We start from the raw sequence: 17576 nt of genomic DNA, 5'->3' as shown, positions 1-17576 counted from the left end.
TCTCACCACATCCATAAACCTTATCTTAGGCCTTCCTCTTACCTGGCAGCTCCATCCTTAGCATCCTTTTCCCAATATACCCAGCATCCCTCCTCAGCACATGTCCAAACCAACGCAATCTCGCCTCTCTTGCTTTGTCTCCAAACTGTCCAACCTGAGCCGACCCTCTAATATACTGATTCCTAATCCAGCCCATCCTAGTCACACCCAGTGCAAATCTTAACATCTTTAACTCTGCCACATCCAGCTCTGACTCCTGCCTTTTTGTCAATGCCACAGTCTCCAACCCATATATAACATAGCTGGTCTCACTACCCTCTTGTAGACCTTCCCTTTCACTCTTACTAGTACCAGTCTGTCACAAATCACTCCTGACACTCTTCTCCACCCATTCCACTCTGCCTGTACTCTCTTCCACACTCACTATTACTCTGAACTGTTGATCCCAAGTACTTAAACTCATCCACCTTTACCAATTCTACTTCCTGCATCCCCACCATTCCTCTACCCTCCCTCTCATTTACACACATATATTCTGTCTTATCCCTGCTGACCTTCATTCCTCTCCTCTCTAGAGCATATCTCCACCTCTCCAGGGTCTCCTCAACTGGTCCCTACTCTCACTGCAGATCACAATGTCATCTGCAAACATCATAGTCCACGGGGCCTCCTGTCTGATCTCATCTGTCAACCTGTCCAGCACCACTGCAAATAAGAAAGGGCTCAGAGCTGATCCTTAATGTAATTCCACCTCCACCTTAAATGTATCTGTCACTACCACCGCAGTCCTCACCACTGTCACACCACCCTCGTACATATCCTGTACCACTCTTACATACTTCTCTGACACTCCTGACTTCCTCATACAATACCACAACTCCTCTCTAGGCACCCTGTCATATGTTTTCTCGAAGTCCACAAAGACACAATGCAACTCCTTTTGACCTCTTCTGTATTTCTCCAACAACACTCTCAGAGCAAACATTGCATCTGCAGTGCTCTTTCCCAGCATGAAACCATACTGCTGATCACTAATCATCACCTCAACCTAGCTTCCACTACTCTTTCCCATAACTTCAAGCTGTGACTGATCAATTTTATCCCTCTGTAGTTACTGCACATCACCCTTATTCTTAAAGATAGGTAACAAAACACTTTTTCTCCACTCCTCAGGCATCCTCTGAATTTTCCAAAACTTCATTAAACAATCTGGTTAAAAATTCCACTGCCATTTCTCCTAAGCATCTCCATGCTTTCACTGGTATGTCATCTGAACCAACAGCCTTTCCATTCTTCATCCTCTTCATAGCTGTCCTTACTTCCTCCTTGCTAATCTATTTCACTTCCTGATTCACTATCCCCACATCATCCAACCTTCTCTCTCTCTCATTCTCTTCATTCATCAGCCCCTCAAAGTACTCTTTCCATCTACTCAACACACTCTCCTGGCTTGTGAGTACGTTTCCCTCACTATCATTTATCACCCTTACCTGCTGCACATCTTTCCCAGCTCTGTCCCTCTGTCTAGCCAATTGGTACAGGTCCTTTTTCTCCCTCTTTAGTGTCCAATCTCTCATACAACTCTCCATATGCCTTATCCTTAGCCACCTCTCTCTTTGCCATGCGCCTCATCTCCTTATACTCATGTCTACTTTCTTCATCTCTTTGACAATCCCATTTCTTCATCAGCCTCTTCCTCTGTATACTCTCCTGTACTTCCTCATTCCACCACCAGGTCTCCTTGTCCTCCTTCCTCTGTCCAGATGTCACACCAAGCACCTTTCTAGCAGTCTCCCTTACTAGCTCTGCTGTAGTTACCCAGCTATTCTGTAACTCTTCACTGCCTCCCAGTGCCTGTCTTAACTCTTCCCTGAACTCCACCTCACACTCACCCTTTTTTTAACTTCCACCGTTTAATCCTTGGCACTGCTTTCACATGCCTCGTCCTCTTCTTGATCACCAACGTCATCCTACAGCCCACCATTCTATGCTGCTTAACTACACTTTCCCCTGTCACCACTTTACAGTCTCCAATCTCCTTCAGACTGGCCCTCCTACATAGGATATAATCCACCTGTGTGCATCTTCCTCCACTCTTCTACATCATCCTATGCTCCTCCCTCTTCTTAAAATACGTATTCACCATAGCCATGTCCATCCTTTTCGCAAAATCCACAATCATCTGACCTTCTGCATTCCTCTCCTTAACACCATACCTACCCATCACTTCCTCATCCCCTCTGTTCACTTCACCAACATGCCCATTGGAGTCCACTCCAATCACTAGTCTCTCACCCTTGGGTACACTCACCACCACTTCATCCAATTCACTCCAAAATTTTTCCTTCTCATCCATCGCACACCCAAGTTGTGGAGCATATGCACTAACAACAGTCATCATTACACCATCAATTTCGAGCTTCATCAACATCACTCTATCAGACACTCTCTTCACCTCCAAAACACTCTTGGCATACTGTTCCTTTAGGATAACCCCTACCCCATTTCTCCTGCTATCCACACGATAGCAAATTTTGAACCCGCCTCCTATACACCTGGCCTTACTTCCCTTCCATCTGGTCTCTTGCACACACAATATATCAACCGTCCTTCTCTCCATCATATTAGCTAGCTCTCTCCCTATACCAGTCATACTGCCAACATTCAAAGCCCCTACCCTCACTACTACACTCCTAACCTTCCTCCTCTCTTCCTGCATTTGGGAATGCCTTCCCCCTCCTCTTCTCCTTCGGCCAACACTAGCCCAATTTCTGCCAGCACCCTGTTGGCTAACAGTACTGGTGGCGGTTGTTGTTAACCCGGGTCACGACTGATCCAGTATGGAAATATGAAATGTTGTCCGCATAAGTCATTTGGCAGAGGTTTTACGCTGGATGCCCTTTCTGACGCAACCCTCCCCATTTATCCGGGCTTGGGACCGGCACAAAGAAATGCACTGGCTTGTGCATCCCCAGTGGCTGCGTTACCTCTTCTGTCTTATGTATGAGTCCTTAATTGATCAGTTCTAATTTCTGCCTGACTCACAAAGAGACAGAGCTGTGGAGTCTTTTGAAGTTTTAATATGCAGTTAAAAGCAGAGCACAAGCAAAACACAAGGTAAAGAAAACAAATCATAGCACTCAAAATATAAAAAGGCAATAAAACTAATACAAACTACAACAAATAAAAAGCAAACCAACCTTTCCCTCACAGCAAAGTGTAGCTGGGTGAGCCTTTCCAACAATTTTACTCAAATTGCCATTCAAATCCAACAATTTAGAATAGCTGAAATTTTTGTTAGAAAGTCCTTGTTTTCTGATGGCCTTGATCGCAGAACTGCAGACCCTCATGTAGGAAACCATGTACAGTTTTTCACATGGATCAGGTTTCCCCTCTTGATCAAATTTTTCTTACTAGATTTTTTTTTAATTGTCCCTGAATTAGTTCATTTATCTTTTCTTCACCCAGATGGAAACAGCAGACTGCTCATGCACTAGATATGTGCATCTTCAGTTCAGTTTTTAACAAAAAATATACATATGTTAAGAAAAGTTGAACTGTTTCCTTTGTTGTGTGAGGGTGGGCATCTTCATAAAGTGTTGCCCTCAGACAGTTTGCTACCTAATGAAAATGTTATCAAATGTCTCTTCACTACAGCTATGGCATCTATGAGTGCTTACTTCAAAAATATTTTTAATGGGGACATCTGAAACATATGCACTTGATCCTTAGTTCACACCTTCACCAAGCATTACTATCTAGACTGACTCTAGAAATTGAGCCTTCTTTTGTATTTCTCCATTTAACAATGCAGTTTTTTGGTTCTCTCTGCTTAATGAGGTTTTCGGACTTGGAAAGCCTTACAGTCATTTTACCTTATGTTTTCTATAAAGGCATGCCAGGCATATTTTCTAACCATTCTTTCATGGGTTATATCTGACATTATGTTTAATCAAAGGATTTAGCTTCCTGACTGTATCTGTACCTGAAATATCTAGGTCTAGGTGACTGTTTTCTGCATCTTATGGATTCTCAGAGGGGGTTTTATTTTACTTATAATCAGCAATACTTGAGACTTCAGTAGATGTGATCAGCCTTGTTTCCTTTTCTTTTAACAAGCACATTTAAAATAATCACTTCCCTGATCTTGTAGGGACTGTTTCAGGTCATGTCCAGTGATGCAGGTCAAAATATCTGAGCAGCAGCACTCTCTGTAACTTGCAGCAGCCCAGCCAAATGGAGTGCAATGATAAAGAAAGATCAGTAATAAAACAGCTGCAAATAAAAACTAATTGCCAGTTAGAAAACCATTTAATACAATGCCTGACAAGAGTAGATGCCCAGAACTCCAGCTATCTTCCTTTTCTCACGCAAAATCAGTAGTATATCAAATTGGTAACAAAACTAAAATAATCACTTCCCGATCTTGTACGAACTGGTTTTGGGTCAAATCCATTGATGTAGGTCACAATACTTAAGCAGCAGTACCACTCTTGAGCAGGTCAGAGCAGCCTAGTCAATCAAAATAGAAGGGCACACAAAGCAGTGCAATATAACAGCTACACAGTCACAAGATTAAGTAGCAATAGCATTGTTGCGCAACCCAGTCACATGGAGTATACAAAGCACAGCAGTATAAGAGCTGCAGGGGGGAAAAGAAGCTAATAGTCAGTTAGAAATATAATGTTTGGTATGAGTAGATAACAGAACATCAGCAAATTTACCTTCTCTCTCAAAATGAACTCTTTAATGTTTCAAACAAACAATAAATATAAGGCACAATAAGCAGCAAAAATCAACAATATAATAGTTTAATTGGAAACAAAACTAAGGTGACCACTTCCCTCATTTTGTAGGGACTAGTTTCAGTTCAATTCCAGTGATGTACCTCACAACAGGTAAGTAGCAGTAGCACTGTTGCACAGGCCAGAACAGTCCAGTTAAATGTACTAGCATGTAAAGTAGAGCACTGTCACAGCTACAGAAAAAGCTAATAATCAATACAAAATCTTCCTATTGCAATGCATGGCATGAGCAGACACCCATTAACACAAGTAATTGTACCTTCTCTTACAAGATAAACTACTTTTTCAGTGTTCCAAATGAGCAAAAACACTTGGCACATTAAGCAGTATCAAAAACAACAAAAATCAACAATACAGTAGCTCAAGATAAAGCCCAAGTTAAAAATAACTTTCCTTATAGTGTAGGGACTTGCTTTAAATCAAACCTGGATCCTTATCATGAAAAGTAAGCAGCCTGAGCTCTGTTGTGCAGCTCATATCAGCCTGCCCAATGCAAGCTCAGTGGGGTGCAAAACACAGCAATATAAATAAGGAAAACTGCTAAAATACAGGTTCGAGTAGACACCCAGAGCATCAGTAATTCTACCTTCCTTCAGAAGAAATACTACTACGTAAGCATTCTAAACATACAAACAAAACTTGGGATTGTAATCAGTATGTGCAATAACTACCAACATGTTTGTTCAAGCTAGAAATGAAATTAAAAAAAATAATAATTTCCTTGATCTTGTAGGGAATGGTGTCTGGTCATATCTGGCAGTGTAAGTCACAATATTTGAAGTGAATTGTAACTATTTTTACTACGTGATTTTATTATTGTAGTGTCTCCTTATATAGTTTTGCAGTAATCATTTCGTGATTTACAATTCTTTTTACATTTTTTTCTGTTATTTGTCATTGTGGATTGCTCTGCTTCCTTGTAATTCTGTGTGGAATATCCTCTAATGTTATGTTTGACATGTCATTAAAGCTATCAGTTCAGTGCATGAAAGTAATTCAGAGGACTAGGGTGTTTTTTTTCTATTGAAAGTATTGACATTCAAGCTACCGATTCAGCTTCTGATGTTGGAATTCTAAATCCTTAAAAGGATTACCCTTGTTTGAGTTCAGCATTCAGATGACTGCAATGCTCTTGAGTCTCCATACTGTGGTAAATCCTGCTCTAAAATGACTACTTGGCCTGTAATCTTGAATGTTATCTGGTACAATTATATCTGCTTGGCCAAATAAAGTATACCATACTCTCCTCAACTTTACATTGCTATGAAAGTTCACTTTATCACTGTCCTATTATAAAATACTATGGGCCTTAACTTTGTTATTGTAAACACACGTTCTGATCTAACTTTGAAATGATTTTTCTTATCGTTGTATTGCCTGTATTTCTGCAACAGGGCTACCCACCCAGTAAATGAACCGTGGCTCTAGGTAATGGTCACTGTTGAAGTGATACCCCTTACCACATGTGCACAAATGGGGAAAAAGGGGTTGTGGATGGATATTTATTGCCTGTATTATGCACTCATCCTCCATGATCTAGCCCATTAATTCATATGTAATCACCAAAACTTCAAACCTTTTTAGCTGGTAAATCTCTTCAAAGTATCACTCTTTTCTCCATCTCTTATCTCCATTTCTATTGTCACATATCTCATGAAATAATTACATACACTATTAACTTTTTCACTGTTTATTGAAAAAGTTTGTATCAAATAATTTCTCTTATGTATGCTTATTATGCTTTTTTCCCCACTATTATTTTTTCTGATAAAATGTATTTCATGGTATGTATACACTGTAACCCCCGTCACTGTTAACACTAAAACTGTAAAACTGTGGAGCTCTTCTCCCCGGTCATCCGCTGAAAAAGGGCTACTTAGCTTGTCGGACTAATCCGGTCAACAAATGTCAAATAAATAAATAAATAATGTGTGTGTATATTGGCTATTCATATGCAAGTTGTCGGTGTTTTTTTTTTTTGTTTGTTTTCTCACTATTATAAGTTCAGTCATTGTTTTTTTTTTTCTCCTCCTCCTCTCTGTATGCTCAAACGATTCATTACATTAGGTTTGATTTCAACTAAGAAATAAATACTTCTAGAAGAAATCGCATAACAGCTGCCACTAAGGTAAGTAATATCGTTGCAACAAATCATAAAAGAATAGGAGAATGTTTAAAAATGTAACACTAATGGAAGAATAGGAGCATATTTAGAAATGTAACACTAGTGGCTAAATGGAATGCTGTGGCGAATAAGGGAAACAAATAACAGCTTACAGAAAAAAAGCTTACCAACCAGTGAGAAAACTAGTTAATACAAACACCCTCCAAACACTTGTCTTGACCTGTACATTGTGCACTCTTTCTTTAACGATGTCCCTCCACTTAAATTAATGCATGCGCCAGTTTATCAACACCTACCAAAAATAAAAGCTGATAAAGTACAATGAGTCTAAGGTAACTGTCGACAAACCGGAATCAATGAACTAGCCTTGCGTTCCATATGTAAACTTTTTAAAGATAACATATACAGCTTTAATTTGATTTTGTAAAGCTTGTAATTAACTGTCAGGTTTTGTTCCGTCAGGGAACGTGCACTACTTCTACAGGATTCAACTGAAATGTCTTTGGCCCTTTTTGAGACTGAAAAAGTTCTCAGACCAGCCCTTCTATCTGGTTATTAAAAAAAAAAAAAAAAAAAAAAAAGATACATATCAGTTTTTTTTTTTTTTTTTGCAGATCAAAAAGGGAATGCGGGCAGATAACGCTAACTAAACTGACTTTTATCTGATAATATGATATATATAACATATTCATAAATAACCGGGAAAAATAAGCAAAATATATCTGACGCCCTGAGTGAAATACTCACCATTTTAATGCTGCTACTACGTAATCTAGCCGCGCCCCGTTGTTATCGACGACAAGGTTTGCGTAGGCCATAGGGACTGCAGTTGATGAAACCTATCAGTGTGGTGCAGCTGTTTTGCGTGTTTTTTGTTGTTGTAGTTGTTTCTGTGGACCACTTTCATAGTCTTTGTTATGGAACCGTGTGAAAATGAGTCAGGACTAAACGAACAAACTGTCATGTCTGTCTCTAAACGAAGGGCAGAGATTAGAAGAAGAAAACTGTTGATGAATTCTGAGGACCGATTAAATAGAATCATGGGTTTTAAAGATACTGGTACTGGTGTTAACGGTAAGTATCATTTTTCAGTATGGCATTTGTAAAATGCATAAGATTAACCTTATTTTTGTTTGCTGAGTTTTGATAGCTTAATGGTTTATTTGTAGTTACTAAAGCTATAGCTGTGTTCATCGCCTGCACCCTTGTGGGTTGAACGTTTATATGCCAGAGGATCAGTCAACCTCTGTCACCCTGGAGAGGCACAGAGCACCTGTCTCTAGATCTGCTTCGACCATACCAACCATGAGACATTGTAAAAGCAGGTATTCCCGTTAACTTGAGCACCTGGACCAGTTTTGGTAGTTGTCAGCTGTCAATCCTTCACAACAATACTCTGTCTGGGATAGCTTTAAATATTTCTGCTGGTCACCTGGAAATTTTGTATAAACACATTATTATGGAAAATAATAACTCTGTAATTTATGACATTTTCTGAGTCTAATTGTTGTGGTCTAATAAAAGGATACACATTTTGTGAGACTCCTTGAAATTCTAAGGCAGAATCGAGGATTGTCGAAAAAATATACTCAGGCAATCATTTTAGATGTAGTCATCAAGGCTAGTTTAATAAAACATTACTTTACATCTAGTTTAACTGTGCTATAAATGCAGTTGCTGAACTGAAAAGTATTAGTATGTTGAGTTCCCGCAACTGTGCTTTTATGTTATATTTTGCGTAATATATGGAAGAAGTATTGTGAATGCTAAAGGACCACTCTGGTCAGTATAGTAGCCCTTCCTCTTAAATGTTTTTTCCAAGTAGATCCTGACTAACATTGCTTCTTAAATGTACTAAGTAGATCCTGAAAAGCACTGTCAGTTCTCATGATACTGAGAGGGTAATGTTGGACCACCCTTCTTTAATTTTTTCAAGTCCACTGGTATCAGTGCTAAGCCCAGTAACTTTATGATGTGTACTTTAGTTTTTTTTTTTAATAGCTGTTCAGTGGTAATTTCTGCCTGGGCCATACCTCCCAGCTGTCTCTATTGTGGCACAACATTCCTGTTTTGAGGCCTGATTTAACCCTGCACAAAATATACCTAGTTTTGGAGGCATATCACTTCTTTCAGGCATGAATTACCTCTGTACACAATTTTCTGAATCTCCCCTCCTCACACATGATTTTTGAAGCTGTCTAGTACAGCAAACTCATGCTACGGTTCTGTCACCAGTAATTTAAAGAAAGAGTATACACACACACACACCTTACTTCTCACTTTTTCAGAATAAAACTAAATGAATTTGTGTGGTAGAATTTTGCAGTGTACAGTTCATTACACTCTACAGATTTACACTCTCTTTGAAGTTGTGCTTATATTTTTCCATCATTTTATCACTGTTTGCTTAAAAAGAAGTGTTTGAGTAGTTTCCCACATTTGTACTGGAGGCGGGAAGAGTTCTGTGATGTTTGGTATACCATTTTATGCTAATTAGATGTCAAGATCATGTGTGAGGTTGGTATAATGATTAAGGTGTTTACCTTATAGATACAAGGTGCAGGGTTTGATTCACACACGGCTGAACTGGCTAGATTTAATATGGCCCACAAGGGCAGTTAGCCTAGTAGTAATCTATGAACGTATAAGATTTTTTGCTGGCTGTACTTATCAAGGGCCTTTGTACCTATGATCATTGTCTGCAGGTTGAGAAGTATGCCTCCCCCAGAGTGCTGTGGATTTTATTTTTAAAAATTCATGAGTTTATGGCAGTAGAACACCCAGAAGAATACATTTTTTTTCATATGTGAGTGACAAAGGAGGAGGAAGGTTTATTTGTATCATGGAAGGGTAAGCTACATAGTGAAATAACTGCTTATTGTAGTAAATTTGCAGACCTCTGGCTTTATGCATGTCTGCACAAAACTTAACTTCTTTAATGTGTTTTGCTATGTAATTTGCTATGGTAAACTGTATATAGTATGTAAAGTTGTTTCATCAAACAACATGGCAAAGATGAAAGGGCAAAGTAAAACTTTTGGTAAGAAATGCTCATTTAAAAAAAAAAAAAGTATCTGTTTTTGAGTGTTGTAGTTGAGAGGATGTGGAGTTAGTAACTTGCTAACAGGCAAATGGTAAAATTAGAGGACAAAGCTTTCTAGTCACTGTGTAAGAGTTTTAAAGAAAGGCACAGTGTATGAATCAGGCATTTGGGAACCAGCATGGAGGATGTGATTTCTTAAAAACATTCATGTAGTGCTTTGACAGAATTTCTGTATAAAATGTTTAAAATGTAGCAAATTCTTATGTTTTAGTTTATTTATTTTATTTATTTATTTGAAGTTTGGTTGCCAGGATGGTCCATTGGGCCGAATGAGCCCGTTTTCAATGGAGTCCTGGGGAGAAAAGCTCCAAGGATACAATAAAAAACATAGTGAAATACAATATATAAAAACACAGTAAAATGCAAGGAGAGTACATTTAAGCCAAAGTAAATTAAAGCAGAAATAGAAGGTAAAGAATAACAATATGTAACAATTCACATCAGTTTATAAAATAATTTTTTTTTTAAGTCACTATAATCACTAAGATAGATATTTAGATTAAGACAATAGTGTGAAGGTGTGTACACAGAATTAAATGTAAGTTTTATTTACTGTATGTAAGTTCCTGTAGAGGTGATCTGGTTATTGGCTAAGGGATAAGATAGTGGCTGGGAAAGTTAAGCAGGATGGGAACATGAGCATTCCCACAGTGTTTGTAAGTGTGAGTGAAATATTTGGTTACAAAACAATTAGAGGGGATCATTTTTGCAATATGTATATTGGGAGTTAAGCAGTTTGCTGGTTTATGAAGTTTTAAGTACCCATTTTTTGGTGGTCTCCTATGGTAACTCAAGATACAAGTCTAAACACAACAGCTTTTATATTATAATGCAAATCATGATGTGATGTTGTAAATCTTTGTTTATTCATTACAAATATGACTTTGGTTCCGTCCTCAGCCGATACTGCTGTTTCCAAGCTTGCGCCAGCCAAACACTCTCAGCTAAGACCTACCCATAACGCTCCTCTCCTAGTTACTCCTGATCTTGTTTGCCGCATTCCTCGTCAGACGTGCTAGCCATCTCTCTCAAACCTAAGTGGAAAATTATGATTTTTAAGATAGTTTCTCCTCAAAATTTCTTATTTTTTAGTCAAATTAGCCTTTTCTCACTATCGCCTATAACCTACTTGTATTCCGTACCCTTTACCTTGGTAATTGAATTTCTACCATTATTGGTACTGTCCCTCTCTCCTGCCTTCGGTAGGCCCTTCCTTACCACTTGTGGTATTTTTTAAATACCATTGTTGGTATTCTCTCACTTTTTTCTCTCCCTTCTTTTGTTTTTTTCTATTAGGACAGCCTTTTTTCCTTACTATGTCAGACAAAGCTAAGATGGGGTTTAAACAGTGTGACAAGTGTGGGCATAAGATGCCCAACTCTGACGGACATGTTCATTGTGTCTACTGTTTGGGCATGGATCATATTAAAGCTGACTGTGACATTTGCGATAGTTTTAGTAATCGTACACTAGCAGAACGTAAAAATAAGCTTATTTTAAAAGGTTTAATCAAGACACCTTTTTCAGAGGCTCTGTGTGGGTCGGACATCACATCCCCCTCCAAAGACCAAAAAACATAAGGAAAAACTGAGTCACTCTGTTCCTGCATCTCCATCATTTATGGAACCGAGTCGGCTCTGTGCTTTGCTGGCGCCCTCGGCACTAGGCGCTCTATCTTCTCCCTCGGTGCCGTCCATGATATTCACCCCTATTTTGGTTCCAGACTTGGCACCACTGACTTCGGTGCTGTCCTTGGATCCGACATTGGCTCCAATGACTGTACCTGCTTCGATACCATCTCCGGCCACGGTGCCGATAATTTGTTCTGCTCCATCCGTTCCGAAGGCTCCTAAACTCGAATATCTACCAAGGACAAGATACTCTCCAACTTACAACCCTTTTTTGGGGCAGAGGTTTAGCCCCTTTCCAGAAAGACCTGATTCTCCTTCAGCAGCCTCTTTTGCACCAGGAGTTTTTCTGAATTAGACCTAGTGTGGGTTATGGACCAGCTTCTGGCAGCTAGGGGATTGCCCATTCCAGCTAGATCTTCCGTCCCTCTTGGCTCGGAATCTTTTACTACATCTTCCCCTGTTTATCCTCTTCTCTACCCAGGTCCCGGAGCTCGGTACCGATGTCCACCCCGGTGCATACTGTCTCAGTTCCGACAGCAGTTTTTTCCCTGTCGGCACTGGCCACCCTTACTGCATCAGCTCCGGTGAAGCCGATGCTCTCTCGGAGCAGTGCTTGGACCATCCCTATCTTGGTACCTAACCCAGCGCCCATTTTCTCACTGGCACCGTCTGTCCACGGCTCAGATGGGTTCCACTCCTCTCGGAGCTCCTCACTTAGAGGTGGGCTCCTCAGGGCAGGATGTGACCCCGGTTCAGAGGTTGTTGTTCTCGGGCTCCCATCCCTCCTCGGGCAGGCCTGCTTTCCAGGTGATGGAAATGGCCCTTGCCTCTGCAGGCTCGCAGTCAGCACCAGTGACAGCATCAGAACCCCCCCTAGCATGCAGCTGTCCCACCCCCCTATTTCGGGACCCTGGGCACGGGAGCCACAAGATCCCCCTTTAAAGGGAACCCCTTCTCCAGAGTTGTCCTCAGAAGATCCCACTAGGGAGCCACCCCGGAAGAAATGGTGCAAGAGGAAGGACATTGATTCCCCGGAGGAATCTATCACCAAAGACATCGATTGTGATGAGGGGGTAAGGGTCCCCACGGTCTCCCCCAGACGACGTCTCATTCAGAGACATTCTCGAAATCCTCAAGCAGCGGAGAGACTGGAAGTCCTCTAACCCTTTTTCTAGGGAATCGTTGTTCATAGATTAGTATTATGCTAACTGCCCTTGTGGGCCATTTTAAACCTAGCCAATTACCCCATGTAAGAATCAAACCCTGTACCTTGTGTTTGCCAGGTAAACACCTTAACTGTTATGTCAACCTCCCACCCCCAGGTGTTCTTACAGGCCTTCCATTCCTGGCCATCTACTCCCTGGGTGACCCCACCGACAGATGACTTTGTTAAGCTCATTGTGCAGCATGAGTGGAAGGCCCCGGACAACATAGAACGTGTCCCCCAGAGGCCAGACAAAATTTTATCTACACCTGAAGAACAGCCCCATTGGTCCAAACAGTTGTCAGTTGATTCAATGGTCGTGGCAGCAGCCACCAAGAGGGAACTGGCAGAAGATAGTTCCACTGTCCATCCTCTGAACAGGGAGCCTCGGCCCACGGACATACTAGGGAGGCGGACCTATGCTTCAGTGACCTTTGCCATTTGGTCGCTGAACTATCTGGCACACTTCACTCGCCTCCAAAGAGACCTAATTTCTAAAATGTCTTCCTCTTTAGCGAGGGCACTGCCTGATGAGGTGCGTGACACTGTCGCCTCGCAGCTAGCTACCCTTGAATCTGTCTTGAACTCCTGATGCGTTTGATATCTCACACCACCAAGGTGGTAGCTCGAGCTGCCACATCAGGCATTGTCACGAGACGTAATGTTTGAATGTGGTTGTGTGACTTCTCAGACCCTTCTAAACCTTCCTACGTCAATGCATCTGTCGACGAATCTGCACTTTTTGGACCCAAAGTACGTGACACACTTACACGAAGTGAGAAAGACCTTGTCTGCTGTGGGCATATGCTTTTCCAGTCCCCAGAGGTCCTACTCCAGGAACCAGAAGGGAGGAAGAATGTGGTTCAAGAAATCCCAAGGATTTTTTCCTGACACTTGTGGTGAACAATCCCCCTGGGGCAGAGGGGGCACCTCATCTGGAAGATGCCCCTTTCGGAGTAGAGGGGGTCCGCATAACCAGGGAGTTAGAGATTCTTTCTCCGGCAGACCCTGACAGTGCTCCTGAGCAGCGGCCCAATTGCTTTCCTCTGGAAACGGTTGGGGGTCATTTTTCTCTGCACCTACCAGCCTGACAACTTATTACTACCGATGTTTGGGTGCAGAGAATAATATCCAGAGGCTACCAGATAACTTTCGATTTAACTCCCAGACCCATGAAACGAATCCCCAATGTACCCACCCAATCAAAGGGAATTAGCAGCCTTAGAAATAGAAAAGCTGCTAAGAAAGTGTCATCCAAACAGTCCCACCAGACCAGACAGGATCCAGGTTTTACTCAACGTTCTTTTTAGTGCCAAAAATGACGGGACTGGTGACCAATCCTGGATCTCAGCCTACTGAACAAATTTATCAAACCTCAAAAATTCTGGCTGGTCACAGTACAGTCCATTCTCCCCTTCCTAGGGAGGGACAATTGGATGTGCTCTATAGACCTCCAGGATGCATAGTACCACATAAAGATGGATCACTGCTCCCTGAGGTTTCTCCGCTTACAGCTGGGAGGCAATCACTACCATTTCAGGGCACTGCCATTCGGTCTCTTGACAGCCCCCCCGAGTGTTCACCAAATGTATGGTAGTTGTGGTAGCTTATCTTCAACTAAAGGATTCCAGGTGCTTCCATATCTAGACGATTGGCTCCTTACCGCTCCGACAAGGAATCTCCTAGTCCGCAGCCTCTCTTACACTCCAAGGTCTTGCTCTCTGCTTAGGGATTACAATCAACAAGGACAAATCTCAAATGTCCCCAACCTTAGACACTGGAACTTATTGGAGCGGTCTTCGACACAACTTCCTGCCAAGCTTCTCTTCCCCCCTCACAGACTTTCGAAAATAAAACAGCAAATCCAAGACCTTCTTCCTAAGACCTATGTACCAGCATGCCTTGTACTGCAACTCTTAGGCTTAATGGTGGCTGCCATTATGTTAGTACCACTGGCGAGGCTGCACGTGAGAATCCTGCAGTGGCGCCTTTCTGCACAGTGGTCATTTCTAACTCACCCACATGATATGTCTTACAAACCTTTGCAAGGAAGAAATGCTATGGTGGATGAAGCCACAAACAAATCTTTGGTGTCGACCGTTTTGTCTTCCACGGTGACCACGGACGCTTCGCTGTTAAGGTAGGGGGACATTTCCAGGGAAAGACGGTCCAAGGCACCTGGTCCCCCATGGAGGCCAGTTTGCACATAAATGTCCTGGAACTGAGGGCAGTTCTCTTAGCGTTGCAAGCGTTCCATGCATTCCTACCTTCTGGGACCATTGCAATTCAGTCAGATAACATGTCAGTCATGTGGTATACCAGCAAGAAAGGCAGAACCAGGTCTTACCCCCTGTGTTGGGAAGCCATGAGGATTTGGCACTGGGGGATAGCTTCCAACTGCTTTCTTATAGCAATGCACATTCCCGGGAGTTCCAACCTTATTGCGGACAATCGCAGGAACATCCTGTTATCTCAAGAGTGGTCCCTCAAGCCTGTAACAGCGGATTGGATTTTCCAATGCTGGGGCAAGCCTTGCTGCAGTATGTTTGCTTCCCCCCTAAACAACAAATGCAGAAGCTACTGTGCCCTGATCCCCCCCCTCAGGGGGAACCCCCGAGGGACGCTCTTAATGCACGATTAGCCCCTGGGTCTTCTGTATGCCTTTCCCCATTTCCCCTCATTCCAAAATTTCTACAAAAAGCTCAGAGGTTGAGAAGCAAAGTGATCCTCATTGCCCACTGTTGGCCCCGTCAAGTCTTGTTCCTGTTTCTATTGCCTCATCTGATTCACAGCCTGTGGATCCTGGATGATTCCTAACACCTGTTATCTCATCCTCCGGGACTAATTCATCCGAATCTCCACAGTCTCAGGCTCACAGCTTGGTTCCTCCACCTCCAATGACTGCCAGGCTGCCTGACATCCCATCTGCTGTTCATGAAATTCTTCTGTCTTTACACAAACCTTCCAACAGGCAAGTTTATTCTAGTAAAGAAAACCACAAAGTAATCCACAAAAAAGCAGAAACACTTTATTCCTCTGACGTCTCGGCCTAAGCCTTCAAGGAGTAAAGAACTCACAAAATGCACAATACATATATATCAAACATAAATTAATTAAACAATAAAAATAATTAAATTAACACCCTCCAATTGAATTCTTCATTTAACCCATGAGGGTACAGAGTATCAAATTTTAAAATGTAAATAGCTTCCTTAGATAGCAAATAATGCTTTATATTACAAGTATCAAAACAGGACAAACTTATTTTTTCCAAAACAGTACCTTGGAGCCCCTCATTTTTGCTATCATGGATTTTTTTAAAATGCATAGCCACAGAACTTTCCTCTTTCTTATTAACAATATCCCTAGCATGGTCCATTAATCTCAACTTAAATGCCCTTTTGGTTTCCCCAATATAAAATTTATTACATGGGCATCTAAGTGCATAAATCACACCTTCAGAATTGCAAGTAAAATAGTTACATCTATTAAAGCCCACATTTATTTATATAAGGAAAACTATTAACTACAAAGTTACATGCTCTACATTTGCCATACTTTAAGTACCACTAAGGGGTATACTATCAGCAAGACTAACAGAGGACAAAAGAAATTTGCTGTTCACCAAGAAATGTTGGATATTCCTGCCTCTCTTAAAAGAAAATCTCAGTCTACCATCTAACCATAAAGCCACATTATTAAGTGAAACAAAATATTCCCAATAATATTTAACCAACCTAACCAATTCAGCACTAAAATTACTATATGTAGTCACAAAATATAAAATCTCATACTGTTTATTAATTTCCAAGCTAGGTGTTAAGGTATATTTTTTATGTATATTATTATTAATTCTCCTAACACCTCTATTAAACAGCCTTTCATAACTTCTCTGAACCAGTTCATCACTATATCCTCTGTGTTAAAACATTCCCATAGTTGCATCTAATTCCCGATGGAGAATAGATTCCACATTGCATAATCTAGACACCCGCAACATTTCACCATATGGTAAAGCTTCTAATGTATGAGGGGGATGACAACTCCCCCCATGCACATATTGAGTACCTTCATCAAATTTTCTATTAACTGATGTTTCCAATCTATTACCATCCTTAATATTTAACATAACATCCAAAAAAGAAACATTCACACCCATTTTAAAACCATCAAATTCTAACAAAAATCTATTATTATGTAATTCTGAAATAAAGTTATCAACAAAAACCTCACCACCTTGAACAAGAAAAATTAAATCATCAATAAACCTATAATATCTAATAACATATTTACAAAAAAAATAATTTCTATACAAATACTCAGACTCAAAAAGGCCCATAGCCAAATTTGCATACATGGGGGCAAAAGCTGCCCCCATGGCCGTACCTTTTTTTTGTCTATAGAGACTATTATTAAACTCAAAAAAATTATGTGTTAAACAGAAATAAATAAGTTCTCTGATGTATTCTGTAACGGGATAATCACCCCAAAAAAACCTTAAGGCCTCCATGCCAAATTCATGGCTTATGTTTGTATATAAGCTCTTAACGTCAAGGGTTAACCAGTACATACTCTCATTCCACTCAACATCCTTAATTTTATTAAAAAAATCAAAAACATCACAAATATATGAAGGTAAAGTTCTAACTGTTGGTAACAAAAAAAAACATGTAAAAAAAGCCCTATATTATGTAGGAAATAATTACAT

At 40.8% G+C, this 17576-nt stretch overlaps 1 protein-coding gene across 1 annotated transcript in view; it reads left to right on the top strand.

Annotated features, from left to right (window-relative positions):
- The first annotated feature begins 7718 nt into the window (after window positions 1-7718).
- The window catches only part of CAMLG (calcium modulating ligand), a 203964-nt gene continuing 194106 nt past the window's right edge, over window positions 7719-17576 (top strand). Inside the window, exon 1 of the mRNA XM_044069233.1 lies at window positions 7719-8004. Coding sequence (XP_043925168.1) covers window positions 7848-8004 — 157 coding nt within the window. The 5' untranslated portion in view covers window positions 7719-7847. The remainder of the gene's footprint in view (window positions 8005-17576) is intronic.

Source organism: Protopterus annectens, chromosome 4.part0 (assembly GCF_019279795.1).
Source record: "Protopterus annectens isolate FY-2018-M chromosome 4.part0, PAN1.0, whole genome shotgun sequence".
Lineage (NCBI taxonomy): Eukaryota > Metazoa > Chordata > Ceratodontiformes > Protopteridae > Protopterus > Protopterus annectens.
Note: the sequence above shows the minus strand (reverse complement) of the source record. Positions and strands in the feature narration are given on the sequence as shown.